At 44.9% G+C, this 23,259-nt stretch overlaps 1 protein-coding gene across 1 annotated transcript in view; it reads right to left on the bottom strand.

The window, feature by feature from the left end:
* Positions 1 to 13,154: 13,154 nt before the first annotated feature.
* Positions 13,155 to 23,259, bottom strand: part of LOC144679134 (MARVEL domain-containing protein 3-like) — a 38,093-nt gene continuing 27,988 nt past the window's right edge. Inside the window, exon 4 of the mRNA XM_078539489.1 lies at positions 13,155 to 15,479. Within this exon, the coding sequence (XP_078395615.1) occupies positions 14,788 to 15,479 (692 nt within the window). The 3' untranslated portion in view covers positions 13,155 to 14,787. The remainder of the gene's footprint in view (positions 15,480 to 23,259) is intronic.

Here is a 23,259-nt window from a genome sequence, read left to right as displayed (position 1 = left end):
GCCCGGAACTGACGTCACCAAACTCGCCGGCGGAAATAGAATGGCGGCACGCGGACACCGAGACCGTTAATTGTTCAAAGCGAGAGGGCGCGCTCTGTGGAGAAACTCCTCCCCCAGAATCCTCCCCTAAGCCCCTCCCCCACCACACAGCGGGACCGTTAACATTCAAATTGGGAGTGTGGGCTCCCCGCGGGGCAGTCTGCTCATTGGAGCCCTGCACCCACCCCCTACCTCCTCACTCACCCTCCTCCAACCACCTCACTCACACTCCCCCAACCCACCCCCCACCTCCTCACTCACCCTCCCCCGACCCACCACCCCCCCCACCTCCTCACTCACCCTCCCCCGACCCACCACCCCCCCCACCTCCTCACTCACCCTCCCCCAGCCCACTCCCTACCTCCTCACTCACCCTCCTCCAACCACCTCACTCACTCTCCCCCGACCCACCCCCTACCTCCTCACTCACCCTCCCCCAGCCCACCCCCTACCTCCTCACTCACCCTCCCCCAACCCACTCCCTACCTCCTCACTCACCCTCTCCCTACCTCCTCACTCACCCTCCCCCGACCCACTCCCTACCTCCTCACTCACCCTCTCCCTACCTCCTCACTCACCCTCCCCCGACCCACTCCCTACCTCCTCACTCACCCTCTCCCTACCTCCTCACTCACCCTCCCCCGACCCACTCCCTACCTCCTCACTCACCCTCTCCCTACCTCCTCACTCACCCTCCCCCGACCCACTCCCTACCTCCTCACTCACCCTCTCCCTACCTCCTCACTCACCCTCCCCCAGCCCACCCCCTACCTCCTCACTCACCCTCCCCCAACCCACTCCCTACCTCCTCACTCACCCTCTCCCTACCTCCTCACTCACCCTCCCCCGACCCACTCCCCACCTCCTCACTCACCCTCCCTACCTCCTCACTCACCCTCCCCCGACCCACTCCCTACCTCCTCACTCACCCTCCCCCGACCCACTCCCTACCTCCTCACTCACCCTCCCCCGACCCACCCCCTACCACCTCACTCTCTCCCCCGACCCACTCCCTACCTCCTCACTCACCCTCTCCCTACCTCCTCACTCACCCTCCCCCGACCCACCCCCTACCACCTCACCCTCCCCGACCCACCCCCTACCACCTCACTCACCCTCCCCCGACCCACCCCCTACCACCTCACCCTCCCCGACCCACTCCCTACCACCTCACTCACCCTCCCCCGACCCACCCCCTACCACCTCTCACACTCCCCCAACCCACCCCCTCACTCACCCTCCCCCGACCCACCCCCTACCACCTCACTCACCCTCCCCCGACCCACTCCCTACCACCTCACTCTCTCCCCCAACCCACCCCCTCACTCACCCTCCCCCGACCCACCCCCTCACTCATTCTCCCCCGACCCACTCCCTACCTCCTCACTCACTCTCCCCCGACCCACCCCCTCACTCACTCTCCCCCGACCCACTCCCTACCTCCTCATTCACTCTCCCCCGACCCACCCCCTCACTCACTCTCCCCCGACCCACTCCCTACCTCCTCACTCACTCTCCCCCGACCTCCTCACTTACCCTCCCCCGACCTACTCCCTACCTCCTCACTCACCCTCCCCCGACCCACCCCCTACCTCCTCACTCACTCTCCCCCGACCCACCCCCTACCACCTCACTCACCCACCCCCTACCTCCTCACTCACCCTCCCCCGACCCACCCCTACCTCCTCACTCACCCTCCCTCGACCCACCCCCTACCTCCTCACTCACCCACCCCCTACCTCCTCACTCACCCACCCCCTACCTCCTCACTCACCCACCCCCTACCTCCTCACTCACCCACCCCCACCTCCTCACTCACCCACCCCCACCTCCTCACTCACCCTCCCCCGACCCACCCCCCACCTCCTCACTCACCCACCCTCCCCCGACCCACCCCCCACCTCCTCACTCACCCACCCTCCCCCGACCCACCCCCCACCTCCTCACTCACCCACCCCCACCTCCTCACTCACCCACCCCCACCTCCTCACTCACCCACCCCCACCTCCTCACTCACCCTCCCCCGACCCACCTCCTCACTCACCCTCCCCCGACCCACCACCCCCCCCACCTCCTCACTCACCCTCCCCCGACCCACCACCCCCCCCACCTCCTCATCACCCTCCCCCGACCCACCCCCCCCCACCTCCTCACTCACCCTCCCCCGACCCACCCCCCCCCACCTCCTCACTCACCCTCCCCCGACCCACCCCCCCCACCTCCTCACTCACCCTCCCCCGACCCACCCCCCCCCACCTCCTCACTCACCCTCCCCCGACCCACCTCCTCACTCACCCTCCCCCGACCCACCACCCCCCCCACCTCCTCACTCACCCTCCCCCGACCCACCACCCCCCCCACCTCCTCATCACCCTCCCCCGACCCACCCCCCCCCCACCTCCTCACTCACCCTCCCCCGACCCACCCCCCCCACCTCCTCACTCACCCTCCCCCGACCCACCCCCCCCCACCTCCTCACTCACCCTCCCCCGACCCACCCCCCCCCACCTCCTCACTCACCCTCCCCCGACCCACCCCCCCCCACCTCCTCACTCACCCTCCCCCGACCCACCCCCCCCCCACCTCCTCACTCACCCTCCCCCGACCCACCCCCCCCCACCTCCTCACTCACCCTCCCCCGACCCACCCCCCCCACCTCCTCACTCACCCTCCCCCGACCCACCCCCCCCACCTCCTCACTCACCCTCCCCCGACCCACCCCCCCCCCCCCACCTCCTCACTCACCCTCCCCCGACCCACCCCCCCCACCTCCTCACTCACCCTCCCCCGACCCACCCCCCCCCCCACCTCCTCACTCACCCTCCCCACCTCCTCACTCACCCTCCCCCGACCCACCCCCCCCACCTCCTCACTCACCCTCCCCCGACCCACCCCCCCCACCTCCTCACTCACCCTCCCCCGACCCACCCCCCCCACCTCCTCACTCACCCTCCCCCGACCCACCCCCCCCACCTCCTCACTCACCCTCCCCCGACCCACCCCCCCCACCTCCTCACTCACCCTCCCCCGACCCACCCCCCCCACCTCCTCACTCACCCTCCCCCGACCCCCCACCTCCTCACTCACCCTCCCCCGACCCCCCACCTCCTCACTCACCCTCCCCCGACCCCCCACCTCCTCACTCACCCTCCCCCGACCCCCCACCTCCTCACTCACCCTCCCCCGACCCCCCACCCACACCCCCCTCCTCCACTTTACCCCTCTCCCCTTTACCCCCCTCCCCCACACCCCTCTCCCCTTTACCCCTCTCCCCCACTTTAACCCCCTCCCCCACACCCCCCTCCCCCACACCCCCCTCCCCCACTTTACCCACCTCACCCACACCCCTCTCCCCCACTTTACCCACCTCACCCACACCCCTCTCCCCCACTTCACCCACACCCCTCTCCCCCACCTCACCCACACCCCTCTCCCCCACCTCACCCACACCCCTCTCCCCCACCTCACCCACACCCCTCTCCCCCACCTCACCCACACCCCTCTCCCCCACCTCACCCACACCCCTCTCCCCCACCTCACCCACACCCCTCTCCCCCACCTCACCCACACCCCTCTCCCCCACCTCACCCACACCCACACCCCTCTCCCCCACCTCACCCACACCCACACCCCTCTCCCCCACCTCACCCACACCCCTCTCCCCCACCTCACCCACACCCACACCCCTCTCCCCCACCTCACCCACACCCACACCCCTCTCCCCCACCTCACCCACACCCACACCCCTCTCCCCCACCTCACCCACACCCCTCTCCCCCACCTCACCCACACCCCTCTCCCCCACCTCACCCACACCCCTCTCCCCCACCTCACCCACACCCCTCTCCCCCACCTCACCCACACCCCTCTCCCCCACCTTACCCACACACACCCCTCCTGTGCCCCTGCTCACTTTCCCCTCCCCCACTGCCCCTTAACCTCATATCCTCAATTCCCTGCCCCATGATCTTCCAAACCCCTTCCTCTCCCCCACATCATTTCCCCACCCTCTCACCACTAATTGTCACTACATGCCAAGATTTTGTCTGTCCCTAGTGTTGCAAAGGATTAGTTTCACCACATTGCCATTGAACGCCCCAGTCAGTTGGAGTGTGTCGCACCACCTGTCCCTCGCAGAAAAGTTTATGCACAAAAACCCCTTTCACCACAAGTCCATCAGGCAGTGGGCGGCATGTAACGTCCCAGAGGCCCTGCAGGAAAAGGAGATGGCGAATGGTTTTTGCAGACTGTCAAATTAATTTATGCTAAAACTTTCAAACAAGCACAAAATGTAGCTTGACTGGAGGAAAGAGCCCTCCCCATCAGATTGCAAGTGTAGTGAAGCACTGCAGAGTGTGACATACTGTATTAAAAGAAACTGATCTATTTGGAACTTCATGTAATGTCTACTTTGACCTGTTGTGCCATATACAGTTAGAAATTTTATGAATGAAGTATATTTCATAAAGAAACGCAATGATGATGGCGATGAGAAGGGTCCTCCCCAGATCTTCCTGTACGCCAGTGTCTCTTCCCCCTCTCGACACTGCCCTCAGGGTGGCTGCAGTAGAGGAGACTGTTGCCCACCTCCTTCTGGAGTGTTGCTTCGCAAAGCAGGTCTGGAAAGAGATGCAGGGATTTCTGTCAAGGTTTATCCTGAGCAGCTCCATAACGCAGGACTCTTGTGCGCTGTGGGATTTTCCCAGGGATACACACTGAAATAAACATCAACCACTACTGGAGGATCATCAACTTGGTGAAAGACACCTTTTGGTCTGCCCAAAACATGGTCTTCCAGTGCAAAAAGCTCTCGATGACCGAGTATTGCAGACTGGCATCTGTTCAAGGTCCAGGACTATGTGCTGAGGGACATACATCCAGTGTACAGCTGATTGCCAGATAGTTTAATTAAAAACAAATTCAGGGCAGAAGCTCACACATTAAACTAACTATTTCTGCAATTTAATTTTGCATTGAGTTTTATCTAGCTATGGCTCAGTTGGTAGCACTCTTACCCCACAAGGTTCTGGGTTCAAACCCATGAGTGGGGCTTGAACCCAAAAATCAAGGCTAACACTGTAGTGCATTACTGAGGGGGTGCTAGTGTGGAAAGTGCTGTCTTTTGCTTGGAACATTAAACCAAGGCCCCATCTATCTGCCCCATCAGGTGAATGTAAAAGATCCCATGGCACTGTTTGAAAGAGGAGCAGGTAAGTTATTCCTAGTTTCCTGGCCAATATGTATACTTCACCCAACACCAGGAAAACAAATTATCTGGTCACTATCACATTGCTGTTTATGGGAGTTTGATGTGTGCACATTGGCTGCTGCGTTTCCTACATTACAACAGTGACTGCATTTCAAGAGTATTTTGTTGGCTCTAGGCACTTTGAGACATTTGTGGTCGTGAGAAACACTATATAAATGAAAGTCTTTCTTTTTGCTCAACGGATGTCAGGTGAATGGAATAGCACAACAGTACGACATAGTGGCCAGCAACCTGCAACTCATGACTAGCAACATTTCGCCATCAGAAATCCCATTCCAAGTGTGTTTCCCGTAGAAAGTGTTACTCAAAAGTAAACCAGTAAAGTTTACGCCCAGGGAATATGCATCACACGCAAGACATTTTTCAGTGAAAAATCAAATATTACATCAAAGGCAGAGATGTCAACATAATTTTATTACTGCAATTTAAGATAACATCTACACTTTACAGTAAAAATATTTTGAAAACTATTTAATACAATTTTTTGGTCGCTGATCTTTCTCCTATATTCTTCATTTTAAGTTTTATTTCGCATTTATTTTAAATTCTAAAAACTTACCTGTGTTTTTAAATCTCCACTGTCCCACTGTCTATTTGAGAGCTGGAGCCCACTGTAAAAACTGGGTACCACTGGCTGCAAATTAAGTCTGGAGGCTGATCTTTCTTAACCAGTGGTGAGATAGAACAATGAATTCAGATCAAATGCATGATTCATGACATTTTGGAGATAATATCAGGAATTCTAAGCTCATGGTAACTTCTATGAGGCTTTAGGAAGCTGTTTACCCTGAAACACTTCTTGCACTAGTGACAACATGAAGGGCAACTTTCTAATGTACAATGACATGTGCTTGTAACCAAAGGTTAGAAAACAACCCTTTAGACAACACTTTCCACCAAATTATTTATTGTTACACAAAAAACAAATGGTTACAATACCTCATCAAAAGGGGATTCACATAATCTAACACTGTTACAAAACCATTGTTCTGAATGTTCATTAGTGAAGTACGAAAGCTTTAGTACTGAATTAAAGTGTAAATGCTTTTTTGCGAATAGGAAATATTCTTCGCAAAATTGTAAAAGTCACCAGGGATGCAACAATATTGATGACCAGAAGTTAACAAACTTCAATGTGGTAGCACATCAATTGCCAAACTTGCAGTAAGCAAGATCATAGGACATCTAGAAACCCAAAACAACAAACTAATCTGTTCTCCAAGATTAACAATGGTGAGAGTCATAATACATTTGACTGGGGTATATTGGCAGATTATTTATTGGATAACCTGTATTGTAAAATTTGGCCCATAACTTGCACCTTCACACAGAGTTTTAAGAACTGTGAAATTGTGGGTGACTTATTCACGGGGGTAAGCAATCACTACCATATGCCATGAGGAAGTAAAGGGGCAACTTACACCCGCACACTTTTTTTTTTTAAAAACAGTAGAAAGGTGAAATACATACAATCTGAATCATATTATACAATAAAACTGTAGATTATCACTGCTGTTTTGCTTGTTTTTACAAGTTCTGCACCTAACATAAGAATTCAGTAAACATCACCTACAGTAAAAATAAAGGAAAATGACTCTTAAAAAAAAACACATTTCAATATATAAAGGGGCTTGTGCAAGCTGCTACATGAATACCTGCTAATGATATTACATTCATGCCATGAGATCAGCCATGATCGTAATGAATGGCAGGGCAGGCTCGAGGGGCTGAATTGCCTACTCCTGCTCCTAGTTCTTATGTATCATCGCCAAGCTTTCTCTTCTGATTATTTCTTATTTCTGTATATAGCACTTCTGTAAAAAAAGCTGTAATGGGCCAGCTGTCTACCGTTCTTTATTTTTCTTTACAATATGTCATGCTGACAGTTGATTACAAATTTCAAAACAGTATCAGCAAGTTTAAGTCACACTATTATCGCTGCATCTCTGAAAATAAAAGCAAAACTTATCTAAGACTAGAACCTCAAGATCAAAAAAAAAACTTTCTAACACTGATAACAATTCCACTTCAGTTGTTAAGCGAATAAAAATACAAAGTGGCAATCATCTACTGCAGAACAGTTCACAACAGAAACAACAACTCCCAATAAATACAATTTAGGAGAGTAAAATTTAGCTCCTACTGAAATCAGAGCTTACCAATTCTGCATAGTACATGTATTCTTTCTAAATAATTCAAAGGTTACATCTGCAGCTAGCCAAAAAAAACACTGGGAAACAAGGCAAAGTTTTACCCCAAATTTCCACTAGCAAAACATAACCAACTGACTTGGTACTGTAATTATAATTCTTACTCCCAATGAACTTCAGATCTGGTGCTTAAGCATATATAATCACTCCATTAATAATTACTTTCTGCTTCCCAAGGGATATGTCAAGAAGCTGACTTTCAACAGGTTATTTGTACTCTAACAGCTTATTTAAAAAAAATGTAAGTAGCACAGGTTGAAAATTGGTGATAACGAATACAAAAGCAAAGCCTCATCAGCTCAGCTAGATTTTGAGTCAAACATTTTGCTTGCTTCACTTTCTATATAAAAAAAATTCCTACAGTTGCCTTGATGCTTACTTTTATCTTTTTACTCAGCGTCCAATATTTCTCTGGTATTGCTTACTAATTCGCCACCAGAACAAATGGAAAACTTTGTACATCCAGCCAACTCATGAACTGCTACTTATGACTGAGGCAGATATGGTTTCCCCTGCAATATAAAGCTTTTGCACCAGGATTATTGCCAACTCTTAAGTAAAAATAAATTTAGTCTGTAATCACTGAAAGTGTAAAGTGATCAAATATCGAGAGATCAATTTAGGATCAAAACTAGTTATCTGCCTCAAGCATTCTGGAATCTGTTGCATTTTAAGTGTCAACCTCAGATCTAGAATACCTGTTTGGGTTAAATTTCTCAAATCACCTGCTCAGCTGTTTTAGTATGAATAATATTATTAAATCTCAAAATAAGTGGATAAAAAAAATAATTATTTTCTCACTTACATTTTAGTATGCTTAAAAAGCTGTTAGTGTTAGCTCCTTTGAGAAATATATAAAAAAAATTGTTACTATCCTTTCATTTAAATTATTCTTCAAATAGTGAGTACTAACAGTATTCTAAAACAAACAGGCTAACCAAAACTTTGTGAAAGCAAGTGTTTCTAAATTGCCATGTGCACTTGGCACAGGTTAATGACTTGTACCCGAGTTGCTAGGTCTAATTTCCTCATAGTTTCAGGCAATTTTTTTTTTTCTACAGCGTGTTCCTCTATGTCATCAGTATTTATCATTTGAACAGAAACATTCCGCAAAATAAAGCAGCAAACAGGCAAAAAGTATGTAAATCGTGACTCTTGAAGCAGCAGGAGTACCAAGGATAGCAGCAGCTCTCTCATACAGTGATCAAAAAGGTGATAAATATATAAGACTCAGGTTTGGCAAACTTAAAATGCAATTCTTCTAACCAAAGTACTAGCAAATTGCGGTGTAAAATGCGGACTTATATAATCAAAATATTATCCCTTTTTGAATATCTAATGTGCTGCATATAAAATAAATATTAGTTTGGTCAAAAATAATGGTTGGAGCACCATAAAGTCGAACTTCCATTCTGAAAGGATGTATCTGTGTACAACATCTAGAGCAGAATGGGTGCCAAACTAAAAATAGTTCTGCCCCTACCAAACTTGTAATGACTGAGGAGTAAGTCTTTCCTGTTACAGTTATGGAAAACAATGCACTGATGATAATTCTGACATGCAGCCAACACAAGGATCAGACACTATCTCATACTTGGACTAGGAACTTCCTAACAACTACTCGCATTCCTGCACTTTGTCAACAGGTGAGTGGAACCCACGTTCATGCAGAAAAGGGATTTCTGCTACACTTCTGCCAACGTTATGTTGTTCAGCATGAGCAGCTATGAGAAAATTCCCAGTCTGAGTTTTGTTATTTTAATGATTATTTTCTCATCATACATTACATTACAACTAAAATTCCCCATTTCTTAAACACAGGTTTTGTTAAAAACAAGATGGAAGCTATACTTTAAGATTCCACAGAAGTTGAATAAAACAAAAAATATTTCTCCTGTGCATATTTAGTCCAGGTTTTTTCCATTCTAATATTTAAAAAAATGTTCAAGTTATCAATCCAATATGCCTGCCAGATCTTTATTCTCTGCCACACTGATGGATTCAACTGTATTTTCACCTACTATTGACACATTAGCTTCCACCACCTCAAAAAAAGGATCCACATTTCTCAAAGGGCATGATCAAAGTTATAGGGCCACTAACATTCTGCATTACTGGACTCTCTTCAGCGTGTCCTTTGATTGTATCCTCAGCATTCTCATATTCCTTAACAGACTCCATTGCATCATTTACAGACTTCTCAAATGTCTCTGCAGACCGTCTACTGTTTTCCCTTTCAATTGTTTCCTTTATGGGCTTTTGTTGATTAGCACTCTCAGATGTTTGAATCAACTCCTCCAGAGATAACGTGTAATTCTACATTGTGTGCTTGCTCTTCAGCCACACTCACTGTAGTAGCACAGTCAGTATCTTTCTCCATAATCTTAAATATGTTTTCTACTTCAGATGATGTGCTGCTCTGGACACAAGTAATAGAGCCCAGTGAAGGCAGACATTTCTTTCCAGGCTCACAGATCTCCTCTATTCCAACATCTATATTTTCCTCTTCAGTCTGTTGAAGTTGCAACAAGCCCTCTTGGTTAGAATCCTTTTGCTCAACATATTCAGTCTCCCAGTCTTCATGTATTGATGTGTTCTCATTTTTAGTATATATAGATGATTTTTCTTCAAAGTCAACCGATTTTGATTGCTCTGTGTCATATTCTGAATCCCAATCTTCCGATGAAATTCTTTTTCCAGCAAAGGTTGATCTCTTCTCTTTATTTGTCGACTCAATTATTTTGGACCTACAATTCTCTCCCAAACGTTCATTTCCCTCTTGTATTGCAGAACCTGGTTGTCCTCTTTGCTGCCAGTTGCCTTCTCCAATTCCTGACCAGCGCATTTGTTTGGGAGCTGATAATGAATCCTGACGAGTGGACCATGAGGTTTCTTCTTCATTTCTCTTCCTGCTTCTGAAGTCTGACCCAAATGATTTTTCTCTGCCAAAACCACTCCTTTTATAATGATCTCCTGCATCTCCCCTCCTATAATTGCCACTTGCATCATCATTAAACTTTCTTGCAGCTCTACTAAAATTCCTGTCTTGCCATTCACGATCATCATTCTGACTACTTTTCCAATTCCCGGAGGTTCCCTGAAGTGAAGTACTTCTGAAATCATTTCCTTTGAAAGAACTCCTTACCTGATTAAAGCCACTTCTGCATCTTTCGTTAAAAGAAGCTTCATCAAAGGTTTGCATTGGTCTGGATGTATCATCCCATTTCTTTGTACTTGTTGCAGAGAATGAAGAGTTCATCTGTTCCCATCTTCTGTCTGAATGAAGAGCCATTTCTCTATTACCAATATGTGGATCAGCATAGCTATAATTCTGACTTGGCACTGAGTTTATTGGACCAGGCTGGTATCCTGTGTTAATGCTTGCTTGATTGGGATAAAATGTATTTGTGGAGTTATGTTGCTGGGTCAAGTATACAGGTACTGAATGACAGTCAACTACATTAGGCGTTCCACCATGACAAGGGCAGTAGGTCAAAGGGATAGTGTTTCTATATGCAGCTATACTGCATTGGTTGGCAAAGCATGGCCCTTGGGGTATTACATTGTAAGGATTCATAACAGTATGATTTAGCAAATAGGCAAGAGCATCCAGACGCATGGGTACAGTGATTGAAGATAAACTCCCCATTGTCTGAAGAGATTTTCCTAATATTGAAGATTGCAAATCCATTTGATTTGAACTTGCAAGGCTTTGGCTGACTGATTTATGGTTCTTGACTCCATCAGAGCTCTGTACAGCCCGAGTATGACTTGTGACAGAGGATACTGGTTTTCTGGTGGTGCTTAACTCCCTGCTCTTCTTTTGACGTTCCTCCTTCTTGCAGAGGTCCATCAGTGCACTTTTGTGACTTGACACAGATTTTGAAGTAACAGTTGTTTGAATGGATGGCTGTTTCATAACTGCTTCCACAGATTTTGTACTATTCAATTCTGCCTCCATTTCACCTTGCAACTTTTGTAAATCTTGAATGGAATCAGATGGACTGCAATTAAAAAAAATATAAAGTTATGATTATGTTAGGCAGCTGTTTGGAATTAATGAACCCCATCCAGAACGCAAGAAATGCTGTTACATCTCTTATGACTTACATGTAATATGGTTCATTTGGTGGGCATTCATTGCACTATCCATACATTTAGAGTCTTGGGTGATCACAAGTAAAACGTTGGGTATAAACTGCAAACTGAAACTGGACCATGCAGTGGATCAGCCTAAGCATGAGTCACTGGTAGTGGTAAAAAGGAACAAATGGAGAAAGTATTAATCTGCCATAAAATAATGAATGAGTTCTCTGGATTTTTAGTGAAAGTTGGTATTAAAAATTCAGAAACAAATAGTGAACAGAGAAAACAATTGGATAAATAGTGCTGTGGTCACGTCCTGTCCCCTTTGGAAGAGAAGTTCCAATAGATTTTCACATTTTTTTTAAATTTGTAAGCAAACCAGCCTGAATGAAGCCTACACCAAGTGTTCATAGAAATTACAGCAAATTAAGCCATTTGGTCGGTGGTAAACATTCTAGGTAAATGTGATAGAAACACGATTGTGCTGTGTTTCGAATGCATTCAACTTTTTCTTTTGAGAAGATTGCTGCCCACCCGCAGTATTTAAACATCGATGAAGGTCTTACCTTCCTCACTTATTTCTGAAAAAGCCATCAGCAAAAAATTGGCCCGTTTTCTTCAACAACCACCACCACCACCCCCTCCAACAATTCTTCTCCCCAATCATCAGCACCTCGTCCACCCTCAACTTCCACCCTGAACGTTTCAATTTAAAAGGTTTTTTTTAGGACTTCCTCTCCCCACTTGGATTCATTAGGGTCGAATCGTTTTTGCTTCACAATAATTCTTACCCTTCTTTAAGGTTTGCAATCTCTCCATCCTCTAATTCCATCTTGATTTTGGCGGCGCGTTTCTCTTGCTCACTCACTCACCACCTCACCTTCGTTTTCTTACCCACCAGCTCCTCCTCAAAACCCTGGGGGGGATGAACAGAAAAGAGAGGCGGGGCGCACTTGTTTGGGATAGAGCTAAAAACCAGGTGAGAAAGTGGTCCCGCATTGTACTGTCTACTTATTAAATCAGCTACATCTCTTACAAGTATCCCAGGTTTTAAGAGGTCAAACTTTCAGTGTTGACTCGCTTTTCGTTGTGCCTACAACGCTCACCTGTTTTGGAAAACAAATTTTATTGATCTTGTTGCAGCATTTATTACTTCTGCATCGCTCCAGTTTCCCAACTTACCAAATGACTCATCTCTTTTGGTGGGTTTAGACCTTCATTGATCTTTTCCACCACCGTTGTCAACCTTTAGGAACTGTTTTTTTCTGATTGCATTCCAATCCAATGACAAGCCCTGCCACTAATAAAACGTGTTTGTGTTGAATTGTTAGTATTATTTGATTAATGGCTCTTTTCTATATCACATCCTCAATTTAGCACGTTGACTCTCAACAGAATTGATCAATTAAAAGTGTGGAACGCCACACGATCAAGATGTTAACTCAGGCCACAACATTCTTTAGGGATGATTTACATTATAAAGGTTGGACAAATGATCAAAATCTCAGTTTGATCCACTCAATTGGCAAGAACACACATGAAATGCATACTTCAGAAAGTCAGTTTATTTAAAAAATATTTTCAAGACAGTCTTAAGAAATGGAGATTTTATTTGAGCCTTATGTAGATAAAGATCATATACAAAACCAAGTATTTTAATGTACACGTGGCTTATTAGGCTCCCTCTCATTTACAGCTAGAGCTCTTCACAAAACATTTTTCATTTATCTCAATTTGTGAACTCGCTGTAGCAGAAAACAGCAGCATTCTTCCTTCTAATAGCAAGCACAGATCATACTTTCAGAAAATGTACTAAAGTATTGGATTTTGCATAATTTTTAAAATTCTTGCAACATGATATGCTTAATACTTTAAAAAATGTCTGTAATGATGGAGGTAGAAACTGACTAAAAGGTCAAGAGAACATAGGACAAAAAAAGTGAAACTTGAGCTGTTTAACTCAAATTTATATATATAGTAAAACTGGACTTCTTACAATCTCATTGTCATCAGACAATGATGGACAGCAGATTAATTGAACTATATGACTTGATAATGACATTCAGATTTGATTTTATAGATTTGTGCAGAGGAATATCATACCACCTACAGCGTGTAAGATTTTCAACATGTAAAACCTATTATTTTCCAATTCATTTCATTAGGTATTGAACACGTGGTTGCAGTCATCTCCATGTGATGTAAATATGAAATGAAATTAACTGTTTAAAAAAAGAATCAAGATTGTAAACCTTCACCAGAGTTGTAGAATTTAATTTTTTTTAAAAATTTTTTCAGCATGTTAATGGAGCAACTTAAAATGTTTTTAGTTTCATCTTGGTAGCATATAGTTCCACTGGTTACCACTTCCAGTATCTCAGCCCAGCCTAGGTCATTATTCACATGTGAGCTTTGACTTTTGCCGGCAGTCTATTGAGCCCAGGGATCCATCATTACCAAGTCTGGTTGTGTTCTTGCTTAACATCCATATGCACACTTCTGCAGATATTATTGGAGAGTTATCATCAGAAGTGGAAACACTAACGGATTTTTTTTTTCCTAACCCTGGGAATTCTGGCTGGTTTTAGTTTTCTTTCACTCGACTCATTCCTGGGATGAGGGGTTTATCTTATGAAGAAAGGTTGACCAGGTTGGGCCTATGCCCATTGGAGTTTAGAAGAATGAGAAGTGATCTTATTGAAACATATAACATCCTGAAGGGACTTGATAGTGTAGATACCAGGAGGATGTTTCCACTCGTGGGGGAGACTAGAACTAGGGGACGCACAATTTAAGAATAAGAGGTCTCCCTTTTAAGACAGAGATGAGAGGAATTTTTTTCTCTGAGGGTTGTTAGTATGGAATTCTCTTCCCTAGAGAGCAGTGGAAGCTGGGTCATTGAATTTATTCAAGGCGGAGTTAGACATATTCTTGATAGACAAAAGAGTCAAGGGTTATTGGGGGAAGACACTACCCCATGATCTTATTGAATGGCGGAGCGGGCTTGAAGGGCTGAATGGCCTACTCAGCTCCTAAGTCCTATGTTCACTACTCCAGCTGATATCAGGTAACACAACACAGATCAGTGATTGAGCATGGCACCTTCCCGACCTATTTGGCTCAATTACTCACTAGCTAAACCTTGAGACACTGGGGAAACAAAATATACTTAGGTTAGCTACTTTACACAAGAGTCGTGAGCTGCTGATCAGCCTTACCATCCTGATGGTTTGGATTCTCTTTATATTCAACTTCCTCAAAATCTTGGTGGACTGCATTGTCCGCATTCATCTCTTTGGTAATTTTCTTCAGAGTTCTCAGTGCCAGAAAACTGAAAACTGCACTTGCACAATACAAGCAAGCAGAAATTAAGCCAAATAAAGCCACAGCAGCATCTCCTCCCTGAACATCACAATTCATAAAGGTGTAACCACGGCCGGCATATAAACGGTTTCTTAATCTACAAACTTCTGTGCTATTTACCGTAATTATAAGATGCAGGTAAAGCCCAACGCCCACTATGTACCCGATACAGGCAAGAATATTAAACACAAATTCAGCCATGAGAAATTTTGAGGAAAGGCGGTGAAGAGGTTTAGCGCCGCCCACTAAAAAGAGAAGGGTGAGAGAACCTGCAACAATGCTAAAAACGACCCCTGCGTACACTCCAGGGGTTCTCATTTGGCTAAACTGCATGTCAAGATCCCGGACCTGCTGCAGCTCAGTGCCTTGGAAGGGGCTGTACGCTGAATCAATGCTAAAAGCACCTGTCCCAAGTCCTCCCATAGACGTGTAGCCAGATATTGCTGCTTGCGAAGCTGCCACGCAAATCAGGACCATGAGGTTGGTTATAATCTCGCTGAACTGCAAGATACCTGCAAACAAAACACAAAGATTTTAAGACCATGCAATCACACAAGAACTTTGCACTTTGTAAAGGTCAGATATTTTCCTCCCGTTCCACTGGCGGTGGGGCAGGAGGAAGGAGGCAATTATGGTGAATCCGTAGCTGCTTTCACTTGGAAATTGTAGCATAGTTTGGAGTTTGTAGCCAGGATGAGAGCTAGTGTTAGGATTTGTGCCCATTGTGGCTACAATATATGGCGTTAGGGCCTGAATCCTATTCCCACGAATGGCGAAGGGAAACTTTCATCCCAAATATCCCAGCTGGATCAGATGACCACCCCACTGGGACAAAAACACGAATGACCAATCATTCTGGGGTTGTTGATGTCAGAGTCAGCAATTCCAAGTGATATTGAGCGGAACTTGAAGTTGGATTTGTTTAGACCAAAAAGAAACTTTACAAAGCCATTTAAGATGGTTAATCAGAAGTAACATATTCCACATTTAAATAATGATTATAATAAATAAGGGATGCTTCACATGTCTGGAAGGTCACCAAGGCTCCTTTATTTTTTATATTCATTTATGGGATGTGGGTGTCGCTGGCTAGGCCAGCATTTATTGCCCACCCCTAATTGCCCTTGTTCAGAGGGCATTTGAGAGTCAACCACATTGCTGTGGGTCTGGAGTCACATGTAGGCCAGACCAGGTAAGGACGGCAGATTTCCTTCCCTAAAGGACATTAGTGACCAGATGGGTTTTTACAACAATTGGCAATGGTTTCATGGTCCTCATTAGACTTTTCATTCCAGATTTTTATTGAATTCAAATTCTACCATCTGCCATGGTGGGATTCAAACCCTGGTTCCCAAAGCATTACCCTAGTCTCTGGTAATCCGGTAGTCCAGTGACAATACCGCTATGCCACCGCCTCCCCATAGACAGCATCTTCCAAAGCCATGACCACTACCATCTAGAAGGTCAAGGGCAGCACATAGATGGGAACACCACCACCTGGAAGTTCCCCTCCGAGTCACTCAACATCCTTGGAAATATATCGCCGTTCCTTCACTGTCGCTGGGTCAAAATCCTGGAACTCCCTTCCTAACAGCACCGTGGTGTACCTACATCACATGGACTGCAGCAGTTCAAGAAGGCAGCTCACCACCACCTTCTAAAAGGCAACTAGGGATGAGCAATAAATGCTAGCCCAGCCAGCGAAGCCCACATCCCGTAAATGAATATTTTTAAAAATTTTGCATACTCTTGCACTGGCACTGGTTATAAGTCCTCAATTCTCCAACACAGAAATTCTGGACCCCGGTGAGTACAAGAAATATGACTATAAGGACACTGACAGGGAAAAGCAAAACAGGAAATGAGATCCAGAGACAGAAGTACAAAATATTTAGTTTTGACCATTTTTTTAAAGCTAATTTTGTTGTTATTTACTTAAAAGGAGAGAAAGACCGAGTAAAGCAATTAATAGTCTTACTTATACTCTGTCCTGACAGGTCATATAGTCATGTTTAATTAATCAATAATCTTTTTGCATGGTGGGTAAACATGCGTGGAGGGCCTGCAGTTTTTTACAGCATGGTGGTACTTTCAAAGAATGTGATGCATACTGAACATTGCTCATTCCTTTTGCAGTTCTTAAGGTCTATTAAACAGTTCGATGAATGCAAACAAAACTAAAATATGTCCACTTTTTGACACCACTGTGTTTTTAATGAGATTGCATAGACATCAAGCTCAGAATTGGTTAATATTTGCCAATGAACTCTCCAAACCTGTTGACTGATTGGGTATTAAAATCGGTTGATTAGCAATGTGTTTACATGGTTTGGCAGATCTTTCAGGCCGATGGCTAAACTGATTCACAAATTTAGTTTGATCAAGGTATTTGTTGACAATAGCTACAGTTTCAAATGTTGTCAACTTGTCTGTAAATTATACATGTAAAAAGGTGGGTTTAATAACTGCCACTAAGCTGAAAACTTGATGACAAAAAAGACCCATGTAATTAATTTTGTTGTGACCTACCACTCATGCAGGGCAAGGACGTGAGAGCAAACGCAACACTAACAGTGACAGATTATTGTTATGGAAAAAATACGATTACCAACTGATGCTCGAGCAAATTATTTGGATGCTGGATTAGATCATCAACCTGAAATGAAAGCTTATCTCTCTCCATAGATGTGGCCTGACCTGCTGAGCATTTCCAGTATTTTCTGCTTCTATCACCTACTAATTCAGCTCACGATCTGAACATTTGCAAGTAAAAGCAAGCTGCAGATTGTAGAGCTGATAAATTCAGCATGGCTCGTTGGAGATGGAAAATAGCCTGTTATTTATTTCCCACTACTCACACTCTTGGGAGGTCTTATAGCGTAACGGGCAGCATCCCTGAGCTTCTGAGCCAGAAGTTCTGGGCTCAAATTCCCATCCCAGAAATTGATGGTCAAGGAAGGCGTGGTTCATAATGTAGCCAAACAGGTTAAGTATCAACCTGCAGATCATTCCAACACACGCCAATGGCAGGTGTTAAGAGTGAGAGAGATTCCTGGTCAGCCATGTGGTGGAAAGAATGTTCATAGACTCAGACATTTACAGTACAGAAGGAGGCCATTTGGCCCATCATGTCTGCGCTGGTCAAAGATCTGACTACACTAATCCCATTTTCCAGTACTTGGCCCATAGCCCTGGAGGCTATGGCAACGCAAGTGCAGTAAATGTTGAAGCCTCTACCAGCGCTATCCATAGCTCCAGGTTACAACAGGCATGTGCAAGTCACCACAACATCTCAGACTTCCTGGACAGAATTTTTCCGTCGGCGATCTGGGGGCGGGGCCCGCTCGCCGATATGAAAATGACGCAGGATGACGTCGGGGATTCCTGCCCCATTTAAATATTCAGGAAGGCGGGGGGGGGGAGACAGCGCGATCAGCTGTCCACCCGCCAACCTGTCAATGACCAATTGAGGCCATTGACAGCGTAGTTAAATCAATTAAAGGCCCTGCCCATCCAACCTTAAGATTGGCAGGCAGGCCAGGAGTCCCGGCGGGCTTCTGAAATAACATGAAATCTCATCCACCGGTGGGATGAGGTTTCATGTCGGTTTTAAAAAACTTTAATAAAGTTTCTGTGATATTTATTAGCATGTCCCATCTCGTGTGACATTGTCACATGAGGGGGACATGTTAATAATTTTTTTATTTTTCTATTTTTAAACTTTCAAACACCGTCAGCGCTCTCCCTGCACGAAAGAACGCACTCTGGCAGCATAGCGCTTCCCGTCGGGCGGCCCGCTGGACGGGCCATAATTGGCCCGCCCACTTAAAATGGCGGCGGGGCCTGTTTCGGCGGTGGCGATCGGCTGCCTGCCTGTTGCCGAGCCTGTGGGCCCGCCCCGCCCACCCACCAAGGGCAAAATTCTGCCCCCTGAGTGAACAGTAACCCACCACTATTCACATTTTTGGTCTTGTGCCTTTGGCTTTTGCATTAAATGTAAAAAAAAAAATCCCAGGAAACAAAATTAGAATATTTTTTCATTTTATGTTCTAGGTATAAAAAAATTCAGTTCCATTTTTAGAATTCTGGAATTCAATCTCTCCATTTTCAATACAGTTTTGTTGTTTTGGCAACAAAAATATTTGGAGGATTCAGCACCCAGTAAGCAGACTGCAATCATTTTCACTCTCCTTAACTCTTGCAATACCTTCTAAACTTTTAAGGCGGCAAACAACGTACATTTTTAATCAAAACTTTCAGAATAGGTGTAATAAAGAATGCTTATAAAAAGAAAAAGAAACACAATTTATTTTCTTAAATGAATTACAGTATGAAGTTAAAATACAAAATATCATCCAGAAATATTCAATTATCCATGATTTGTGTTTTGAAGTTTAACGCGTGAGCCTTAAAACAAGTATCCCCACTGTCACACTGAACATTTTATTGCGAAAATTTGCAACTGAAGCCAAACCAATTTTCATCATGCATTTTCCTACCATATTTTAGAGTTTACATGAAGCATTGGATTTATTATCCCGTTTGAAAAGTGCAGCCACATTTATCTGTTGCAAACAACCGCCTTTTATAACATTTTGTTTTGTACTAAATGCATTAGTATGCATTGTTCCGTTTGAAACTCTGTACCATTTTTATAAAATGTTAACCAAAGCATTTGAAAAAACCTAGTTAGGAGGGAAAAGCTGAGGAGTTGAACTGAGCATTTTGAGAACTAAAATACCAGTCAAAAACAAACTTGATGCCACACAATCTTCACCATTACCATAGAGAAAACGGCAAAGTCTCTCAATAAAAAGATGTCAATATTCTAAAAATATGCAGATTTATGGGCCGGAATCTTTCATTCTGGAGTCAGAGTTCAGGGGCAGGTGCGGAAGTGGGAGTGATTTCCACTGGGGGATGGGATGGCTGGTCAAACTCGATCTTGCGCTGTTCAGCCCATTACATATGTATCCGCAAGAAGCTCACCGATTCTCGCGGTGGGGACCGGCAGGAAGTTGCATTCCTGCCATTACCTCATGAGGTCAAAGGCCTAGATGACGTTGGTAAAGGCCGCCCGGACAGCCTGAACTATATCTTCCACCTTTGCCCGGCCACTGCTCCACCCTTCCCTGCTAACCTTTCCTCTCTCCCTTGGTCATCCTCCACACAACTTGCACTGCCACCACCCGGTCTCAAGCATTGGGGAGCATCTGTAAATGCCAACCTAAGAGGACAATGCAACTGCAACTCACCGTTAATCATGGAAGAAGCTTACCTCGCCAGGTGCACACAACTTATGTGCAGTTGTGAACGTGAATGTTCTAATTTCTCGCTGGCGGGGAACTTAATTCCAGCGAGCTGGCCTTTTATTGAGCACCCATGACATGTTAATACATGCAAAAGGGCTTCCCGACATTGGTCGTCGGGAAGACTCGCCTTTATAACCCCAAGAACATAACTGCTGAAGTTCATCTTGCCATTGGGCAACTGATTTTTCGCCTTGCGCCAAATTAAGTTCCCCCACCCGCCACGCTTCCCGTCCATAATCGGCACATCCAAAAATCTTTCAAAACCATACTGTAACCGAATCCAACTATTACAATTCACGATGATGCTGCAAACAATAGTTTGGCTTCAGAAAACATGGGGCCATGTTTGGAGTAAACATACTCAGAGACACTTACACCCAGCACATTCACCTATTTACTTACTGTTAAATGAGTCATCAAGAAACTCAAATTCTTGTTTTGGTGACAAAGCTGAAATGATGAAGATAATGTTGTACTGATTTTCTTGCCCCTTGATGTTGCAGGAGTGACTTCTAATTGTAGAATGAGAAACCTCTTAATTTTGTGACCTGGGACATTTGTTTTCTACCCTTAGCTTGGAGTGAGGTTGCAGCCTCTCTTCCACTATTTGAAGGGGCTGCACTTCAGTCCCATACCCTGATCTCTGGCCACCAAGTGCAGGGAGGGGTACAGGCAAGTCAAAGGACCTCTTCATGGGTCTGCTGTTTGGCCTGGCCAAGGCAGCCATTAACAGGTCCAGGTAGCATGTTGCCATGGGTGGGGGTGGTGGGGAACAACCGCCCTCCTTGACTGCCTGCCTCTCTTCCATTGCTATGTACCTGAAGAGGGAGGAAGCATATGGTGGCTGCAAATACATTTGAGGCCTATGACCTGTGGGCACTAGAAGGAAGACTTTGGAGATTTTTGTCAACGCTGTTTTAAAATGGGACACGTTTGTTTGTTTGAATTGTGTTGGTCACAAAAATCAATCAATCAGGAAACAGGAGAAACTCGGCAGCTAAAATTACCCTGATTGTGCTGCACTTTGGGAACCAAAGTTATCTAAAATTTAATCATTGGCTATGTAATCAAGTGGTTTACCTTCAAACAGTTCAGAACCAAATAAAACTAAACCTGCAGAGGCTGACTTCTTGATGGGAATGGTGATTATTGAGATTACTACTAAAACTCAGTTTGAGTTCCAGGTATGGTCTAACCAAGGTTTTACACAGGTTAACACAACTTCTCTGCTTTACAGTTTTATTCCTCTAGAAATAAATGCCAGTTGATTTGCTTTTTAATGGCCACATTAACCTGCATTGCTATTTTAAGTGATTGGCATATCTGTACTTCCAAATTCCTTTTTCTCTACCCCATTCAGACATTTATCATCCAAGCAATATATTGTTAAATGTATCCCAAGCCAGATGGTGAAGCATGAAACTAGACAGATCCTTTTCTTGATAATAGGTTTATTCACAGAATGCAGCATTACATGTTTCTGCCTCTTACCTACCCAGGGTCTCAGCAGTCCCTTTTGTGTGTGCTCAAGATACTTAATTATCAATACCCAATCCTTAACAATACAATTAACATAACTAACATATGTGGCCTCCGAATTCTTCCCAACAAAATATATCCAGCTCACACTTACCTCTAAAGTTCATTTTCCAATTACATGCCATTCTGCAAGCAAAGCAATATCTTCCTGTATTTTATCACTGTTCTCCTAAGTATTAATTACAGCCCCAAATATATCATCCACAAATTTTGAAATTGAAATTACCAGTCTGAGTAACTACCTTACTCCCTACTCTGTTTTTTAACCAGCATTGCTATCCATTCCGCTTCTTGCCTCTCGATTGCAGATGTTCTGATCTTCATTACGAATCTATTATTATTGGGGCATCTTATTCAAGCACTATAAGAATCCTTAAATATAGAATTAATTTAATTCCTTCTAATACCCGAAATCCAGAACAGATTCAAACTTGTTCAGTAGACCATATAGTCAACTTACTAATACAAAACACACAGGCAAAAACATGCTGGAGGAGAGGAGGGAAGATTCAAAACATTAAACCAACATTGTACTGCCTTCACCTGCAGATTGTAAAAAGTACATTACAAAATAATATAAACTCTGCTGTACCTTCACCAGTTGCTGCCAAGTCCGTCAAGGGCGGATTATCACCCCCAGACTACAAAAGGGCGCGGAGAGAAGAAATATCCCCATTCCCGGTTTGTTGGAAGTACACCAAGGTATGAGCAGTGTGCGAGGAGGATCGGGTTGAGCTGTGATGCCTTTCCCAGACTAACAGTTCACTGAAACTCATCACCTAGGCTTACATATGAAGAGTAGCTGATTCAGGAAGGCAACGTTTGTACAATTGTACTCCGGTAGCTTAAAAATATCAGGGAGAAACTTTTGGAACTGCAGTGAAAACAAGCTTTGGTATTCTACCCTGCTTGTCCCATCAGCTAATTGTATTGTCTCTTCTATCCTTCATGATCAGGAAGGTGGGCATTCTCAGTGCATATAACGTCTCTCAGTCTTTTTCATCATATGACCTAATCTGGTGTCAAAACCAGTGGACTGCCGCGAAATAAAAAGGTCTTTTGTAAACCAATAAATAGAGTGAGTTCTAGAGCTTCAACAACCATCAACAAAGCATATGGAAAATTTACCCAGAAATGCTACATAGAATTTTACTGTGAGCTTTGTGCCATATTTTTCACTGTCACTACAGGGTCACAGTATTAATGTAAAATATATGTAACAGAATGATAACACTCTTAGACAAATACAAACAAGCAGTTCTGAGTGAACTGTGGGATTGAAAAATGCGTTAATAAATTACTACATCTGTAAACCTGTTGTTAATCCCAAAATTTAAAAGTGCTGCAAGAATGAGATTAAAGCCTTCCACTTCTATGCAGCGTAAAAAAGAATGTATAGAGTTTTCTTCTGATAATTCAAAATTGTCCTTTAAATTGATTA

The sequence above is a fragment of the Cetorhinus maximus genome, chromosome 3, assembly GCF_964194155.1.
Source record: "Cetorhinus maximus chromosome 3, sCetMax3.hap1.1, whole genome shotgun sequence".
Classification (NCBI taxonomy): domain Eukaryota; kingdom Metazoa; phylum Chordata; class Chondrichthyes; order Lamniformes; family Cetorhinidae; genus Cetorhinus; species Cetorhinus maximus.
The sequence above is the reverse complement of the archived record's forward strand: the minus strand, read 5'-3'. Positions and strand labels throughout refer to the sequence as shown.